General features: G+C 40.3%; 1 protein-coding gene across 7 annotated transcripts in view; it reads right to left on the reverse strand.

Annotated features, from left to right (window-relative positions):
• The window catches only part of LOC117142830 (dystrophin), a 134,194-nt gene that overhangs the window by 22,282 nt on the left and 93,827 nt on the right, over positions 1–18,085 (reverse strand). For 4 of the 7 annotated variants that reach the window (XM_033307055.1, XM_033307059.1, XM_033307057.1 and 1 more), the window contains 4 exons: positions 17,061–17,233; positions 13,561–13,711; positions 11,866–11,989; positions 9,162–9,319 (listed from right to left, as the gene is read on the reverse strand). In XM_033307055.1, the coding sequence (XP_033162946.1) occupies positions 9,162–9,319; positions 11,866–11,989; positions 13,561–13,711; positions 17,061–17,233 (606 nt within the window). Of the gene's footprint in view, positions 1–913; positions 965–9,161; positions 9,320–11,865; positions 11,990–13,560; positions 13,712–17,060; positions 17,234–18,085 lie in introns of all 7 variants that reach the window. The other 3 variants (XR_004459576.1, XR_004459575.1, XR_004459577.1) reach the window with 1 other exon arrangement.

Below are 18,085 nucleotides of genomic sequence, written 5' to 3' on the forward strand. Positions count from 1 at the left end.
GTAAATATTATGCACAAATAAGTAAAGCACTCATATAAATAAATAAGTGAATTCGAGAAATTTAAGTGAAATTCGCGAAAGGGGAGACTCGGTATAGGTGTGTCTTGGCAATGTGAAAAGCGCCGGCTCATCAGAACCCGAAACCAGACGGTAAAATATGTGGATGGTTCCTACTGAAAGCAGATCTTTGTGTGGGAACTGGGTCTCCCAATCGGTTATTAAACGGCGCCCAAGGTCGAATCGCTTTGGGGTTATTGGAAATCGTCAGTGTCAATAGGTTGAACTAGATTCCCCACATGAAATGAGGCAACCGATTGTGTTCGCCTCGAATTTATCCAGCTGACAGCTGTAGAACAATTCCTTAATTGGTCGTTGCTCCGGGGCAGTCAGGAAAATCAAAATATTTTGTGACTCACTATTAACATTTCGGCTTTCAATTGAGACTCGTTACTGCGGGAATAGCAGATGAGTTAGGGAGCTTTTTCTTATCGCGACTGTCTGGCAGTTCAAGTGGGTCACCCCCTCCTCGCAGAGTTCGAGTTCAAAATCCACACAAGCTGCTTCCCGCTGTTTTATTGGTCGGCGTACGCAATAATTATAATGGCTTGTCAACAGCTTCAATAAAAAAGCACCATATCACATTCAAGATACGGATCTAGCCCTTAAGACCCTTAAAGTACCAGAGTTATCTGTTATGTTAGATAAATGTGTTACATAGATGATGTTCTACTTGTAACCGGAATGCAAATGGAAATGGGAATTGCTCTTGTGCCAAATGAATATTATTGTTATGGGGTGAGATTCGTTTCATTTCGGGGGCAGGGGCTCCCACCAGTGCTCATGGGTTAATAAAAACAGGAATGTAAACGACAGACAAAATATGGGAAAAAACAAAGAAAAACAGAAAACATACTTTGAGCGTGTTGGAAATTAGAATTTCCGATACAACCGATACGGATTGCGGCTGGAAAAATAGAACAAGAAATTTGATCACTTAGACAGGGAATTAAACATTCGTGCTAGATAATGAAAACTGCAAATGAGCAGAAACACAGTATGCATGGGTGTTAAATATTTCAACTTCAAGCTGACATCATCGCAAAGATCGGCAGACAATGATATTTGGCAGGGGTTAAGAAACGGAAATCGCCGAAAATTGGGGGCACAGCATGCAGTCCGTCCGAGCAAATAAATTGACGATATTGATGGAGTTTAGAAAGTTTAACAGAGGCGAGAAAAGTCGAGTGGCCGGGCAGATGGCGCCAGTGTGCCGCCGATTTGAGTCATATGCGCTCTAATTAACCAACTGACACTGAAATCCATTAAAAAACGAATAAAGGAACAACGATGGGTCCGCGTCTGATAAGCATATAACAAGTTATATACGAAAGAACAACAACTCAAACTCAGAGATGCTGAGACACAATGTAAAACAGTAAGCCTTTGAGATGCAAAGATATATGTGTGTATTTCTATATGGAAACACGAGTAACCAGACTACCCATAACACTCGAAATGATGACAAAGATAAAGTGAGCCACATCCAAGGCTGCAACAAAGGAGAATGAGATACGGCACAAGGAAAGACAGCGAAGTAAGAGACAACTTTAACAAATAAAGTGAGCAAGACGACTAAATCTCCTTGTGCGCGCCCAACAAAATTCAATAAAATGCAAAGTAAATAATAATAAACGACCTTGCCAAGAGGATATCCTCGCTTCCCCGGGATGTGTATCTTTCCCCCTCTCTGAATTCCACTTTTCGACATTTCCGCGTGGGATATTAAGCATACGCACCTCGGGAGATTTGCTGCTCGCCGAGATGCAAATGAGATTCTTCTCGGATGTGAAGGAATTTGCAGAATTAAGCCTATCTTCGGATTCTCGGGCATATTAAACGTAAAATGTATAACAGAATGTCAAACTCAAGGCAATAGACTTGTAAAGTGGAGATTCCAACAGGTGGGACTAAAGTACTCATTTAATAAATTGACAACCTTATACTATTTTCTCGCTGTGCATTTTACCCACACAAACGAGTGACTGAGCGAGTGAGATGGTCACTTTCCCGTAATAATTCTTATAAAAACATTTCCACTGCGTTTGCCATATTGTAATTTCTACTCGCCAAAAGCTGAGCTAGCATAATTTTTCTTAACGCCGTTGTCATGTTTTTTAAACAGTTGTTCCCATCACCACGAGAGAGAAAACAAAATTACTATTACTATCTTGTTACTATCTTGATTTATGATTTTTAGTGTTTATTTGCCATTTAAGAACGGCGGTGAAAATAATGTTGTATTGAACACGCGCTACCACAAGTTGGTGAAAAGTGCGCACACTTTTAAACGTGACTGTTACCAAGAATTTTTGTTTCATTTATCACACAACACAAATGCACTAAGTTCTGGTGTTATTATACTTTCTGTTGTTGCCTTTGTTGTCTTCTGGCCACAGCGTTGACGAAAAATGATTATAATAAATTCGACCTTATTACTCTTGTTACTTTCGTTTGTTTTGCCACAGAAAAAACAAAGTATAACACACCAGAACAATTTATTTTTGCCATTTATTTTTTTTCTCAACGTTGGTTTACAATTGCGGCCGAGAAGGTCGCACTTGTATAACTGGGGAATATTTTTCGCACTTTAAACACTTTTCTGTGAGGTTACGGTTTTTTTAAAAAATGATCCTTGAGGAATTTGATTTTTTTTTCATGGCTAATATACTTTTTGTGTTTTTTTTTACCGGCAGATCGCGATCGCGACAAAAAACGCAACCAGCTTACGCGCCGCCGCTTTGAAAACTGACCCAACAACAAAGCCGGCGAGCGATGGAGAGCGAAGCGCTGCTGCACTCGAAAAAGCACTCAAAAAATACTCAAAAACACTCGGAAAACACTCGAAAAAAACTCGCACTCCCAAAAACGAAACTTGTTCTCTCGCCAAGAACTTGTTGCTCACTTTGCGAGTTTTGTTTATGCATTGTTTATGTCTTCATGCTGCCGCCATCCACTCAACCTGCCTCTCCCACTCACTCGCTGGGTTAACTCATTAAGTGGTTGTCATGTTGAGTGCTCCAATTGAGTGCCACTCACGAATGTGTTGTTATAATTTTTCAATCTGCCAGATACTTCTGCGCCCCTCCAAGGCTTTATTTATTGCCGGAGTTTCGGGCTCATTTCGATACAATTTATAAATGCATTTCAATGGCGTGTTTTTTGTTGTCGGCCTTTATCTTCCCGCATTTTTGGTTTGTTTTGGTTTGGTTTTTATTCGTTTGTTTTTATGGCACTTTTATTTGATAATTTACACGCATTTTTTGTGCGATTTTTGTTCTCATGAGACTCGTTTTCGAATGAATGATTCTTGTGACTCAGAACAAAAACGATTGGAAATTTGGGTGTGGGATAAAAAGAGTTTTAAAAAGGGATAACTATATCTTTATCAGTATAAAGTATAAAAGAAAATACTTTTGAAATATTCATGGACAAGTCGATATGATAGGTAATGTTTGTACTTCCATGAAAATTAAAAAAATATTAAAATAAACTAGTTGTCTACTAAAATTTTGTTTTAAATATATATTTTTTCATTTTTCCTAACTCACGCTAAGTTTATAATATAATATGGCAGTCGACAAAAATATGTTACTTTTTTTTTTGCTTGACGCATAAAGAAAAAGAGAAATGCAAAATTGGTATATAATTTTCCCGTTTGGTCGCTCCACACGTGACAAAGTGTGAAAAATGCCTCCGACTCCGAAGCGTATTTTTCTTTTTCTGGGATTGTCTTAAGCCTACACTTCCTTTAAAAGGCGGGGAAAAGGATGTGGAAAATGTGGAAATTTATGAACTGCAGACGCGACAAAAAAACCGAAGGAGAGAGGGGAGGCCAAATCTTCAGCAATAGTTCGTTTTTCTCTCTGTCTGCGAAGTGCGGCCGGAAAATCTATTTTCGAGCTCATAATTTTCTTTTCCAGTCTGCCACCTTGTAGGGCAGTATTTCCTCCATCTCTACCCTCGTGTGAATATTTATCTTTGGCAAGGCGATTTGTCGTCTGCCACGATAAAAACAGAAACCAAAAGGCAAACCAACGAAAATCCTAAAGCCAAAAATGCATCTGGGAAATCATTCAGTTCGCCTTGCCTTCGGATTTCCTGAATTCGGAAATTGAAATTGAATTCTCTTCCTCTGTCCATATGCTTCTAATTGTTTTCTGAGGTCTTTGCATATATCCCCTGTCTATTTCGTTTTTCAGTTTTGTTTTGTAGTTGGCACTTATTAATGGACGGAAGATTTCGGAAGACAGTACCGATAACATTTACTAATGTATTTAAGACAATTGATCGATGTTCTCTGAAGGAATGTAGAACGTGTTTAAGTTGCTGGATTTATTTACGTGAAATTTACTTGTTCATAAAGATATCTGGTTTTTTGTTAAAATATGACCAATATATTGCGAGTATCCCTGTTTTTACAATTTTATGCTCCCCCACCCAGTCCCACTTAATTGGAAAGCAATGCCAATTAGGGAACTATTTCATGCCATACTGTAAGCCCTCTGGCAAATATTTACCAAATGTTTGTTTTTGCACCCCCACGAACGAACGCCAGTCAGAAAGAAAAACATACAATAAATGGCAAATATTTATGAAATGAAAATCCTCGACCCTGCTAGAAGGGTCAACCGGGTGAAATTGGAAAAAGTTGACTGCCGCACAAAATGGCGCCGTTAGCCAATGGAAAAAGGAGCAGAATCGAGCAGAAATATTGACAGGCCAAATGAATTGTCCATATGGTGAGCCACGTTCCAAATAGAAGAACACCCTGTATATGTGTGTGTGTGGCAATATAAAGCACAACACGTTTGACAATTATACATTGGTTACATTTCGTGGCATATTTGTGCAGTTTGCGCAAACAACAAGAGCGCAATAAAAAACGACGGGATAGACACAAAAAACCAACGTAAAATGGCGCAAAAAGTCAGACAGTGGAGTGCAATATGCGGTTATTACGTTGATTGTGGGCGTGGCAAAGGATCCACTCCCAGTTATAGCCGTAAAAATAAACGAAGAGAAGAAAGCCGCATGGTTAAAGCATTTTAGCGTGACAATCAATTGATTTCCCAGGCGGTTGACGAGAAATGATATATTTTTCTATATTTGACGTGCAATATTTTCCCCATTTTCCACAGCACTCAGCTGCTGTCTTCTGGTGACATTTCTTGTTATTCTGCTTTTTATCCTTTTTAAAGGATTTAATGGCACGGAATGTGGTTTTTATTTGGATAACCATTTCGAAGTGTGGGTATGTTGAAAGCCTATTCAAATAAATTTATTACCCACAATTTTATTTTTAAAAGGGATTTTGGGAAGCCATTAAGCAAATAAGTGAAGCGCATTACTTATTTCAATTTAAACAATTAAGTGAACGTTAAGCTAATAAATAAATGTTTAAATGTATGTAAAATTAACATATTTATGTTTTTAACAAGAATTTAATTCATTTTTTTTAAGCGAGCGAAGTTAACTTAAACTTTTCAATGGACGACTCATAAATATTGCATACTTCTAGGCAGCCGGCTTAAAATCTGTTACCACTTGATGGGGTTCTGGTCTCGGCTAAGGACAAGTCTGCATGTGCACAATATGTACGAAAATTTCAAAATTGTTTTATTAGCTTTTGTTGGTTACTTGCCCAGTCGGTAATCCCTGTTGCTAAATCAAAATTTCCATAGATAATATTTCTCCTGGTGTCAACCGGGGCTGGTAGTTCGTAAAGTGTGCCATAAATCACTGGCCACCGAGCACAAGTGCTCGCACATGCATCACACACACTGCGTATGAGTGATTTATTAAACTATTTTGTGTCGAAGTGAGGAGGAGTGAGCTAACTAAATTGATTTCATTGTGTGTCCCACCCTGCATAATAAACCAAACACAAACACAAGCTGCAACGAAAACTTTTAGCCTCAGCAAGGACATTTTTCAGCAGCTTTTACTTGAAGTGGTTAAGCACGGCTAGAGGAGCAAAAGGACAAAGTCCAAGTAACAGCAGCTTCGTCCGAGTGACCATAAGGGGTTAAATAAGTTGCCTTCCCATGTCCTGCTTCAATATCGACCACATGTGGTTAAATTATGGCCAGAGCTGACTGCCCTTACACCATTTTCTGCTATTTTTCCAGCAATTTTCCGGGAAATCAATGAAACATATTTCAAAGCGTTAAGCAATTGCTTTTTAGCGTCCATTCAGCATGCCACTGCGGACTGCCAATGCCACAATTTCACCCATTTTAAGTGGACGGTTCTCCGATTCCATTCGATTCGATTGGATTCTCTGGAGCGTGCTCCGCATGGGGATTCACATTCACGCATTTGGAGGAGCCCATCCGCCCATCCCACTGCTCTTGTCGAGCTAACTCCATAAAATTCAGAGTCTCGAATTATTTGCCAAATGAGCCAGAAGTACTTCTGTGGCATTGTCTGCTCTGACCAACCCTTTTCATTAGCATGGCAGGGCCGGCATTCCACATCTGATTGAGTTTGTGGGTGATTGCCAAGGAATTTCGGCGTGACATTGATGTTGATGGGCGCCATGCATCATTTGGAGCCCAACGAAAGAGGAGCTCGGTAGGCTTGGGGATGTGGAGATGCCCCCCACTTTGATTGAAGAGCCTGGCTGGGCATTGCATTGAGGTTTGCCGAAGCCAGTACTAATCAAACTTCATTAGGGTTGAATGCTTGATTGCAAGTGCTGGCGGAACTTTCAAGAATCCTACGATTCTGGTTCAATTTCTTTCCCTATCTGCACTGTAATTTTATTACCAGTCATTAACTGAGTAATAACTAAAGTTATCGCTATGTAAAGATGTAATAAAAGCCAAGATACTTCAACCGATAAAACAACAAAATGTCAGCTTATTCTTTAACTTCTTCTTTATGTGCAATGTGCAAAAAATGCACTTTCAGGCAAAAAATACATACATTTTTCCCTACCATGCAAATTAAACTTTTTATTCAATTAATAGACATTTTCTCCCTGTGGTCAATTAACCAAGCTGACCACTATTCAGTGGCTTGTAGGGGAGGAAGGGCTTCGGTTACTACACTGGCTAAACTTTGCCTCAGCTATTTGGCGACTTCATTTAACGTGGCCTAGCTAACCAGGCTTTCATAAAACGGTCGCAAAGTTTGCATATCCTACCACGCACCCTCATTTCAGAACTGTTCTGCATCCTTGTAATTGTTTTAAGTTGCATTTATTTAAACTTTTTTATATGCCCAGCGCACCAAACTTTCCGATTTTTTCTTGCCAGCAAACTTTGTTCCTTCATTTCTATTTTAATTTGCACTTTTTTCTACCCTTTTAATGCTTGCACATCCCTTTTAATTTTTTCACATTTTTAATTTTGAAAAAAGTTTTCCTTATCAGTAATTTTTGTTTCGCCAGGAAAAAATTAAATAAACATTTTCGTGTAAGGGTGGGCGAGTACTGCCAAAAAAGTTAACCAACTTTTACAGGTGGGTAACGAGTTTTTTAGCCGCTTTTAACTTGATTTTTATGCTAGTCCGAAAAAATATGAAACGCACTACGCTGTTAAGCACTTTCGAGGAGTCTGCAATTTTTCGGGGTGTCGAGTGGCATTGAGAGATTATTTTCCGGCGATTTCCGCTGATTCAATTGGTCGGGAATCGACTGAACTGGAAACCAGTTAAGCAAAACGAATTTATCAAGAATCGTTTGAAAAAGAGCGGCGGTAAACGCGTCATTAAAACTAGTTTAAACAATTTTAGTTCAAGTGCAAATCTAACGAACGAATTTATTTGAATTTTAAACGGTTTTCATAACCGTGCCAGAAACACTATAAAAAAAAGGTGTCTAAATATTGGCAGTTATGATATATAACACCGCCAAGTGGGTCAACATTTTGTGTTGATTAGATTTGTCTGCAAAAGGGCAAACAAAAACTGTTTGCCAAAATCCGTTTAAAATGTTCCCAATGGTGCAATTTATCTATTAAAAAGGTCAGTAGACAAATTTATAAGCCTGATCGTATGATTTAGAGCAGGAAGTGGCTTAATAATAGAAATATTAGGTATTGTTTGATGTATTATTATTTTAGAGTATGATTTCTGTTTTCAAAACAAGCCTACTGATATTTTCTACTAAAAGAGCATAAATATTTAGTAGCACTGAGAAAACTCTATTTCCGACTATAAAAGGTAGAACTAAGTGCCTTTTTTTATGACATTTCTCCTTTTTTCAGCTGTTTGGGGCCAGGATTTCTTGATTTTCATGACTATTGCCTTTTGGCTGTGCTCCATTCCCCTATATTGCTTTCCTGGTGCTCGTTCAGTCTGAAGCATTGATTTTCGCTCGGCTGGCCGCTGAGAGTATGCCACCTACAAAAACTCGCACAAAAACGGACGAGTATCGCATACAATATGTGCACTTTATGCGCTTTGATATTTTATACATTTTGTGCCCGCTGAACGAGTTGTTTTTGCACAGAAATGGGGACTGGTGTGTCCCGCCATGTTGAAGCCATTGTTTGCACAGTCTGTGTGACATTTTTATGCGATCAAACATTGTTGCATCAAATTTACGGTGCGTATGAGTAACGACGCCAGCAGCAGACATCCGAAATAGCCTCCTTTCGGCCCCTCCCCTTTTGGCCATCCCTTTTTGCCAACACATTCATGCCCTTGCGGTGGAATATAATGTGTTGTTGTTCTGAGACAGACTAAGCCTCGAACGGAACGACAGGCGTCATAAAAAGCACACTTGCATTTATTAGCCAAAAAAATGTAGGAAACAAAAAGGACAAAGTATTCGGAGCTGGAAATAAACTTTGTGTTGTGGCCTCAGCGAATGTAATTGAATAAAGTATTTTTCACAGCGGAAAATGTGCCAAGAATGCGAGTGGTACTACTGCCATAAGTTGAACTTTTTCGGAAAAACAAACTAAATTCGATTTCCTCTTGGAAATGCACTTCTTTTCTCCCATCACAGAACGGACACTTAACGAGCAGTTGTAAAAATGGAAAATTACGCGCCCGGTTCGAGTTCGAGTTCAAATTTCCATGAGGCCCCGAAACTCAAATTACGAAAATGTCACGCAGGAAATGAGAGGCAAAAGTTGGCAGTCTCGACTTACCGTCATGTACTCATCCAGGCGATGCTTCCAATTGTCAGATCTATCGATTAGATTGTTCCACTGCTCGGAAAGTTTTCCCACCTCCCGCCGGATGCTGCGTGTTAGCTCACGGCTCTGCTCCTCGGCGGACATGTAACGCGAGTCGGAGTCATGGTTGGCTGCGGGTAGAAGGAAGAGATTATGATAAGGAGACGTTCGTTACTAAATTTATGAAAATCAAGTCAAAGACAAAGCCAGAGACAAAGTTCTGACAAAAAGACAATTGCGCTGCCATTAAATTGAGCAGGATCCCACCAGGATTCCCCCACCTGGCACGTACAGGAGTTTATGAATTAGAGATGATATTAGGGCTCTTAGTGTCGGACCGATGACTGTGCGCTGCCAATTCTTTGGCATCTTTGATTATGCTGATTGCAGGCTGTGATTAAATTTGCAATAAAATAACCTCTCGGACAGGTAAGCTCTGGGGGAAAGCCAGCCGCCCAGAAGCTGAGTGGAAACAAAGGGAAACTCAAATATGATTCGGCAGGGGAATCAATTAGCTGGACCGGGCAAGTTAAAGCCAAAGTTTCGAGGTAAACTCAATTCACATCGATGTCTTTAAGCCATCGATTAGCTGCGACGAGACCGCAAAAACCAACAGAGCAGCTCAGCTATTTCCTGCCACAACAGTGAAAGATGAAAGCCAAAGCCAGTCGTCGTCGGCAGCGGGAAAATCGAAAAGGAAAAGTGTCAGGAAATTTGAAAGACAAACTGACGCGCTCTGCGGCAAAGGGAAATGCAATAGCAGATCCATGGACGAAAGGACCAACTGACTGATAGTCGAGTGGCAGCTGCTGCTCCTTCTCATGCTCCTGCTCCTGCTGCTGCTGCTGCTGCTGCTTTATGGACAGGCCAACACAGTCACTGAGAAAAGTATGGCAACAAGGCGAACTCGAAGTTGGCTAAATCCGAATTTAATTTAATGCACGGACGGAGACAGCGAGCACAACTTGTATGGCCAAAGGAGACGTTGGACAGCTGGTAATGTGATGCTAAGCAAATATCGAGAGTTGAGCTGAGTTTTCCCATCCCGTCGCCATCGAAGTTCCGTTGTAATATTCAAATTCAATTTAAAGATTGAGTTTATCGCTCTGGATGTTTTCTGCTTTTTGCCCGCATCACTGCCTTTCCAGAGCAAAACTTTTCTTTTTCAATTTTGTTTTATAGAAAGAACTTGCACAAAAGTTGATATTTAAACGAATATTGGTAGCTTTTGAGGAAATACGTATAAAAATAAATATATTATTATTGCCATAATACAATACACGCAAATTAAAGAACTAATGCTTCGCTATATTTAAAACTAAGCTGCATAATATAAACATGAATTAAATTGGTTTATATCGAGCTTTAGCTCCTAAATACAAAATAGATCCCATTCTGCACCGATAATAATACTAATACTAATATTAGTAATAATACTAATACTATAATACAAATACTGCCAAATAATAGGCATTAAAATTCATTTGAGTCGGTAAATTCGGGGAACACGCTGCATACCACTGCTGAAAAGGAATGGGTAAAATCAAAGGCCACAAAACGATGGTGTGATGGGGACTTGGCCAAATCTCTCCCACAGCTGATGGCTGGCACTAATAGCGTACTAATCGCCCTAATTGCTCTGGTCGCAATTATCATTGACGCTTTCCCAGCCTCCCAACGCCCCCTAATGCCACAAAAAAAAAAAAACGAAAACAAATCCCCAACCAAGCTCCGCCACCGAGCTAAATCCACACAGCCATTTGCTAAATTGTTAACTAAAGTATAAAAAAAAAAAACTACGATGGCAACTAAAGCCAGCTCTGAGGTTTTGGGGGCTTCGGAGGGGGGTAAACGTGTGGTGGTGCAAAATCAATTGGCAATTCTCCGGTTGCCCCACAACAGTTGTCTACTTTTAGGCGCTCACGTTCCGAAGTACAATCCTTGGATTTGTATTCGTATGCGTGCTGGTGTGAGTGCGAGTGTGGTTTTTGAGCTTCCTAAGCTTTTGTAAAATAGTTAAAGCAAATTCTTACATGTTAGTTTTCCGTTGATTCGTGAGAGATATTCGACAGAAAGTTCAATCAATTGTAAAATGCTCAAGGGAATGTGAAACGAAGTGGGCGGTGGGATAAAAAGGTGAAAAATCTTGCTGAATTCAATATGAAGAAGGATTGCCAGAATATTCATTTCAAGTTGGTTTAACATTTAGAATGAAGTTGTATGGTGGGAAACTTCTTGGAAGGCAACATGTATTTAGCATACAGAGTTCTCATTTAGTTGTTACTTAGCATTATGAAGCTTTTAACATTATAAGTCGAATTATTCTAATAATTATAGCTTTGATCGAATTACGCTTCTATCCTAATATTTAAATAGAGATTTAATTAACACAATCTAAAATCCAAGATATTTATTCTGATCCTTGTCCTCCAGTAAAACCCTTTTGAAGAACGTGTCAACGAACTCCATAATAAGTATCCCATTACCAGGAGACTCTATTATTCTACGCGAATTTTATAGATCATGATTTCCCACCGACCCTAACAAATCCAATTTCGGTTTTGCGCCACAAGACAAGAGCACTTGACGAGATTCATGGAAAACCTTTTTGTGGTCCCCTTAATGGGTAGTTTAGCCGGCGACTTTTTAGTGTGTCGTTGGTGGCCATAAAACTTACCCTCCGTATCGCTGGTATCCGAGACGGCTGCTTCGTTGGCGATGTACTGACGACCGCTCGTTAAATTGCTCTCGACAATTGGCCGCTTATCCTCCAATTGGCGGCGAAAGGCTTTATGATCGTCCTGCAAGTGGAAGGGCAATGAATGCAATACATGAATGAATGAAACTCTTGTGCAATAACTATATATATATAAAAGTATGTTTAGGGTTTTCATGATATTTGGTAGCCGTCTGAAAAATACAGTTGAAGTGGTCAAGGCCCATAAACTATCAAGGGAATGGCATCTTCTGCAGCCCGGGGCAATAAATTCTCGTGTTTAATGCATTTAGTTGGGGAATAACAAAATGCAACAATATACAACTACGGACGGAGAGGTCTGGACCCGGACTTTTGTGGCCGTTGGCTGAATCCTTCGTTCGCTGGCAAATAAAATCTTCAGGCCGAAATGTAAATGTTCGGCAGACCGTAACTTAGTGGCAGGCAATAGATTTATACACTGCCCCCCTGCTGTTGGCCCCCCCTTTCTCTTTCCTCTCCACGAGGTGAAAGTTGACTCATTTTTTTCCCCAGCTGCTCCTCCGCTCACTTGTTTCTTGGAGCTCGGAACTGGGTCTCTAAGTGGGGCCAAGTGAAATTCAAGTGCCTCATGCTGTGTTAGACAGTGTTTTCCCATTCGGAGAGTGAGTGGCCTGGCTTGGCTCCTGCCTTACACTTTTTCCCTAATTCCCTTACTTCCCTTTTCAGACGGCAGGTCCCTAAGTGATTTCGCCCCATGTGTGGCAGGATATGTGGAATCGTGCGAGTGTGTCCATGTTTTTGACATAACAAGCATCATTTAACAATTATTTAAGAATTCTGAGCCTAATCGTGGCCGAGGTCGAATGCGCAACTCGGTCAAGTTGATTCTATTCGAAAGGAGGTCTTGTGGCTATTTAGCCGAAAATACCAACTAAAATCAAAAAATTCTCTTACAAGCCATTAAATACATTGATACGCTCGTGTCTTACAAAAACCACAGAGATAGAGATTTATGTGCTTCTCTGCGGGAGTAGAGAAAGATTAGGATTTAATACACGCTGGCTAGAAAGTAAAATTCTAGCATTAAATATTTAAACGTGATCGACCCATGATTTTATATTTAGAGGATTTGGATTACGGATCGAATTGATTTTACTACAAACTCATTAAATTATACCATAGCAAATAATTTGGGCTACACACAAATTTTCATTGCGCTTCAGCAGACTCGGAATACAATTGTGCAAATTGCAAAATGATTGCATTGTTTCCAGTCTAAACTGTTTACCCATATCAAACTGCAATTCCCGGATCAGTTGGAAATTGTATTTACACTCAAATGAGCATGTACATGGCTTAAATATACCTAAGGTATTTGCCGAATATTATTTAATTAGGAACCAGAAAATGTGGGACCGAAAATGCAAAGTGGCAGCTGGCCAAGTCACTTTTGGCATCATTAAACCCAGGACCTGAAAATGTGTCAAGAGACCACGCAGGCCAAAACTTCCACACAATTAGTTGGCCAGGCGGACAAACAAATTGAGGTGGAGCCCCCGGGGAGTTTCAAGTAAAAATAAAATGCAAAAAATGAAGAAAGTGGTATAAAATTGGGTCGTTGACCAAAAAAGTGGGAAATGGAAAAAGGTCTCATGACCCATTGCCAGGACTTACCAACTGTTTCTGTAGACTGGCGGCATCGCCTCGAACGGGACCCAAGCCCAAAGTGCTCAGTTCGGTGTCCTTGCGGATAACCCACTCGGTCAGTTCGCGCAGCGACAAGAGCAGGGCGTTCCAGTGCTCCGAATTGGACTCCAGGCGATTCCTGCAGGGAAACAAGGGTAAAAGGCTGTTAGCGATTGTTTTAGACAGGGCGGCCAGAATCAAAGCAGCTTTACATTGCGAAAAAAGTTTAAAAATAAATATAGCATCCTTAATAATTAAAAAAAAACCCGATTACGCATAAGAAAAATATATATTCGATAGTTATTAGGGAGCAGGGATTAAAATTAATTACAACGCTGAATATTGTTTTTATTACAGTCAATGTCAAAATAATGAATATATTTTAAAGAAAATTATCCTTTCATCTTTTTAAATCTACTTAATTCTGCTAATTTCAAAGCTTATTTTATTTTTCTCAGTGCACACGAAAGTGCTGTAATAATATTAAATTTAATTTGCACTTTAGAGCAGACGAGGAAGCATCTGTGCTGATTGCACCCGCAAAATGTCAGCGACAATTTGTCTATTTCCTTGAGTTTCCGCCCGCCTTCCGGCACTTCTCGTCCTGCGACTCAATGGCCCGCTCCTCGTGGCCCACAAATTTCCTCCTTAAGTGAGGTCTATTAAAGTGTCCTGTTTTGGCATTTGGCCGAGGATCCTGGCACAGCCACTCACACACAAACATAGGCACAAATGGGACTGGTCTATGCTAAAATTTCAGCTGTCGCTGTAATTGTGAAATGCCATGACATTTTATTCACATTTTATTTCGTCCTGGCATATTTTCGACCATTGTACTGCCATGCCGAGGGAAGCAAGAAATAACACAGGGAAAAATCTGAAAAATCTCTAGCCCCGCGAACCGGCAATAACAATAGTCACAGCCTCATTGTCATCACATTTCTCCCCGCTTTCCTTAGTTTTCCCGCGACTCGCAGCTTTTCCGCGTGGAGTTTCCTGCCCCTCGACCTTTTGTCTGTTTATCTTTGGCGAATTCCTTTGGCGTGCTCATTTCATTCTTTTATTATTTCTGCTCTGGTTTTGATTATAATTAAGGCTTGGCTCTAGCACCTTCATCTTCGTCTGGAGCGGAACTCCCGCTCCTTTGGGCTTTCTTTCCTTTTGCCGCTTTTCGCACACTTTCGCTTTTCCTCATGCAAATAATAAAAGGAAATAACTTGAGACGGACAAAACTTGGTGATTTTTCCTCAAGTTTCAGTCGCCTTATTGTTTTCTCACTTTGGATTTTATTTCTGTGAATGGGCTTTGGACAATTACTGACGTGGGACAGACAAATTGTACGGGAAATTGATATGGGTGAAAGTTATAAGAGAATTGAAGTGACACACCATTGGTTATAATAAATTCCTAACATTCAATATTAAATCCTTTATAGCTATAAAATATTAAGACAACGATGATCTAACAGGTTTTCTCTATTAAAAATGTAATAAAAGAGGTATCTTGATTTTATTTAAGTGCTTTTCATAAGCATATTGATTGATTACGGACACACATCCATCACTTCTCTATAAATCTCGTCGTGAAAAAATACTCGATTAAATCATTTTTTAACCCGCGAAAAGAAGCTTAAAGAGAAAACGAATCCATAGAAAAGATACGGGTTCATCAATCTTCTCCGCAAACACGCACACACAACCATACGGCTCCCATACAGCAATCAGCGAGAATGTGAAGGGGGAATAAACCAGATTCGGAACACCTGTAGAGATGCCGCACGCAAAAAGTTTGCACAGTTCAAAGCCAGCGAAACTTTGCGCATAAAATGACCCAAAGCCAAAAAGTGCCACGGCTAATACAAACGAACAGCGAACAATGGCCAAAATCAAATAGAAAGAGGAAAAGACGTAGAGGGATTGAGGAATGGCAGCCACGGTGAAACTTTTCAAGTGCTGTCCAAAATATTTCGCAGGAATTTATAAGCCAACAAATCCTCAGCGCAAACAACGACTCCGGACAGCGGGTCGGAAACCAAGCCAAACAACAAAGGAAGTGGCCCAAGTTTAGCCCACGGAAATGTGCCAGAACGTCAGAATAATGAGGGCTGCAATTTGGGCGGCGGATGATGAGGTGGATGAGGCACTCTCGAGGTGTCATTCGTCATCTTGTCTGTTGCCTTTAATTGAAAAACATTTGAGCAACATGCCAGGGGACCAGAGATATTATTCGCAAGTAAGCATACCCTATAACAACATTTAACAATATATAAATAAAATATTATAATAAATAGCTTGAGTTATTATTATTTTATTTAGCATTTTATATTTTCTTGAATAAATCTAATTGTTAAGGTCATAAAGGCAGATCAAAGCTAACTTTCTCTTCTAGAAACGTGGACAAATTAATGTTGCCTACTGTTTTGGGCGCAACATCACGTATACGCCGTGCTGTCTCGGTCGATGGATAATTGCCATTTATATTCATTATGCGATCTCGCCGGCTCCGCGTTGAGCGAATTTCTGCGTGTCACCACCATCATCATTATTCATTTCGGTCCACTTTTGCCATACCCAATGGCCACCGCACCCCTTTTGTAAACATGTAGCCCGACTTTCATCATCGGCAGCATCAATATCAACAAGCGTCCAATATTTGTGGGCCCAAGCCAAGCTTTTATTTATGAAATGGGGAAATTACAAACACAAAAAAAAACAAGAGAAACAAAAAACAGGACAGGAGGACGAAGGATACTGGGGCAGTGTTTGCACACGATTTCATCAATGACACAGTGTCCGTGGACCAGAGCTTTTCGGACCTTCACTCGTTTCCATCACTTTTCACGCGTTTCGTTTTTAATATTGATTTTCGTTCGGCTCGCGGCTTTGTCAGCCGTAAAGTGTGTCCCCTTTTCATCTCGACCACGCTGCTGACTGCTCGCTTTTCCGGCCACCATTTTCCCATTTTCAGCGGCACAAAGTTGCTTAACCCGCGTGGCACGGCAGACACGGAAGGGGGAATGGCTTGTTTTCAACTTGTTAAACAATGTCGCTGCACTGCTCGTTTTGTGCACGGCTTAATGCGGTTTAATTAACACTTAAAGCAGTTGTGGGGGGATAAGAATTTTATTTATCCGTAGCTGGCAATCTAACTAAGATTCGGCTTCTTTCATCATACGCCCAGCTGGCGGTTTAACAAGTCCCTGGGCAATTTACTAGCCTCTCAACTTCATGCTCATTTAAGCACTGAAGCCAAAAACTGCATGGAGCTACTTTAATTCTATTCAGCTGGTTTTCAAGCATCCTTGGGCGGCAATCAGCCCGCCCCCCTTTTTACATCCACGAGCATAAACATGGCAGACCAACAAAAAAAGCAAAAACGGTTTTTTTTTCAACCCCACCACCCGGACAAACAATTCAGCAGCAGTAACAGGAAGGCAAAAAATGAGAATCGAGGTTGGCTATGGGAAACAAGAAGTCAAAAGCACTTACCTGATTGCAATACTTTTCGATTTTAAATTATTCCAACGTTGATTCATTTCATCGAGGCGACGCTGCAGCATAACCGCATCCTCTTGTGAGGTGAGCGAACCCAAAAGTTTGCGGCCTGTTCCATCGAGACGATCGTAAACCACGCGATGGGTTTCAATTTCCGATTGTAGGTCCTAGAAAGAGCAAGCATAAAAGGAAAATGGAACGTGAGTCGGAAAATGCTTATAAATGTGTGTGGGTTTATATTCCGACAAATTCGACTTAACTATTAAAGCCGTGCCATGGAAAAACTAACCCAGTATTTGTTCGAGGCAAACTCGTACAAAGCCCGGGCGAGTGACAAGTATGAAAGCCTTCCACCTGGCCAATTAATAACCGCATCTGCCCCAGTTGTTATTTTCGACCCCAGCCATCCTTTTATCTGTCATATACTCGGTGTTTTTCCACATTTTTCCTTAACCCCTTGGTGCCTGTCGCATGTCAGATGGAATTTTAGTCCCGTGCTCACAAAAAAGGGCTTAAAATGTTGGCCGATCTGGTTTCTCGTTTTTGTATCGGTTGTGCATTTATTTTTGTTTCTCCAAAATTTTTTTTTTTGTATATATATGTATTTAGAAATATGTAGGACCTCCCCTCGCTTTCTAATTTCCTTGTCTGTACGCTTTCACTTACACTTCCTAGCCAACTTAAGCGTTTATTTAATTGTATTTCAACTAATTTAATCAATCAATCAATCAATCACTTACGAAATATACCAAATAAACTAATTAAAATTGGAATTAGGCGATGGCACACAGCACATCAAATAATTGAAATGGTATTTCGAGACTTCATCCTGTGCAGCCATTTCTACTTTCTCCCCTTTTCCAAAAATTTCCCGGCGTGTGTGTGGGTGTGTGTGTGTGTGGGTGCTGTAAGTGAGTGTCTCTGCGTGTGTGTTTGCTAATTAAACCTTCATTAGGAAGCTCGTTGCCTTTGTTGCCAGTAAACAAAAACAAGAAAATAGAAGGCAAGAAATCCTAGCC

Source organism: Drosophila mauritiana, chromosome 3R (assembly GCF_004382145.1).
Source record: "Drosophila mauritiana strain mau12 chromosome 3R, ASM438214v1, whole genome shotgun sequence".
Classification (NCBI taxonomy): domain Eukaryota; kingdom Metazoa; phylum Arthropoda; class Insecta; order Diptera; family Drosophilidae; genus Drosophila; species Drosophila mauritiana.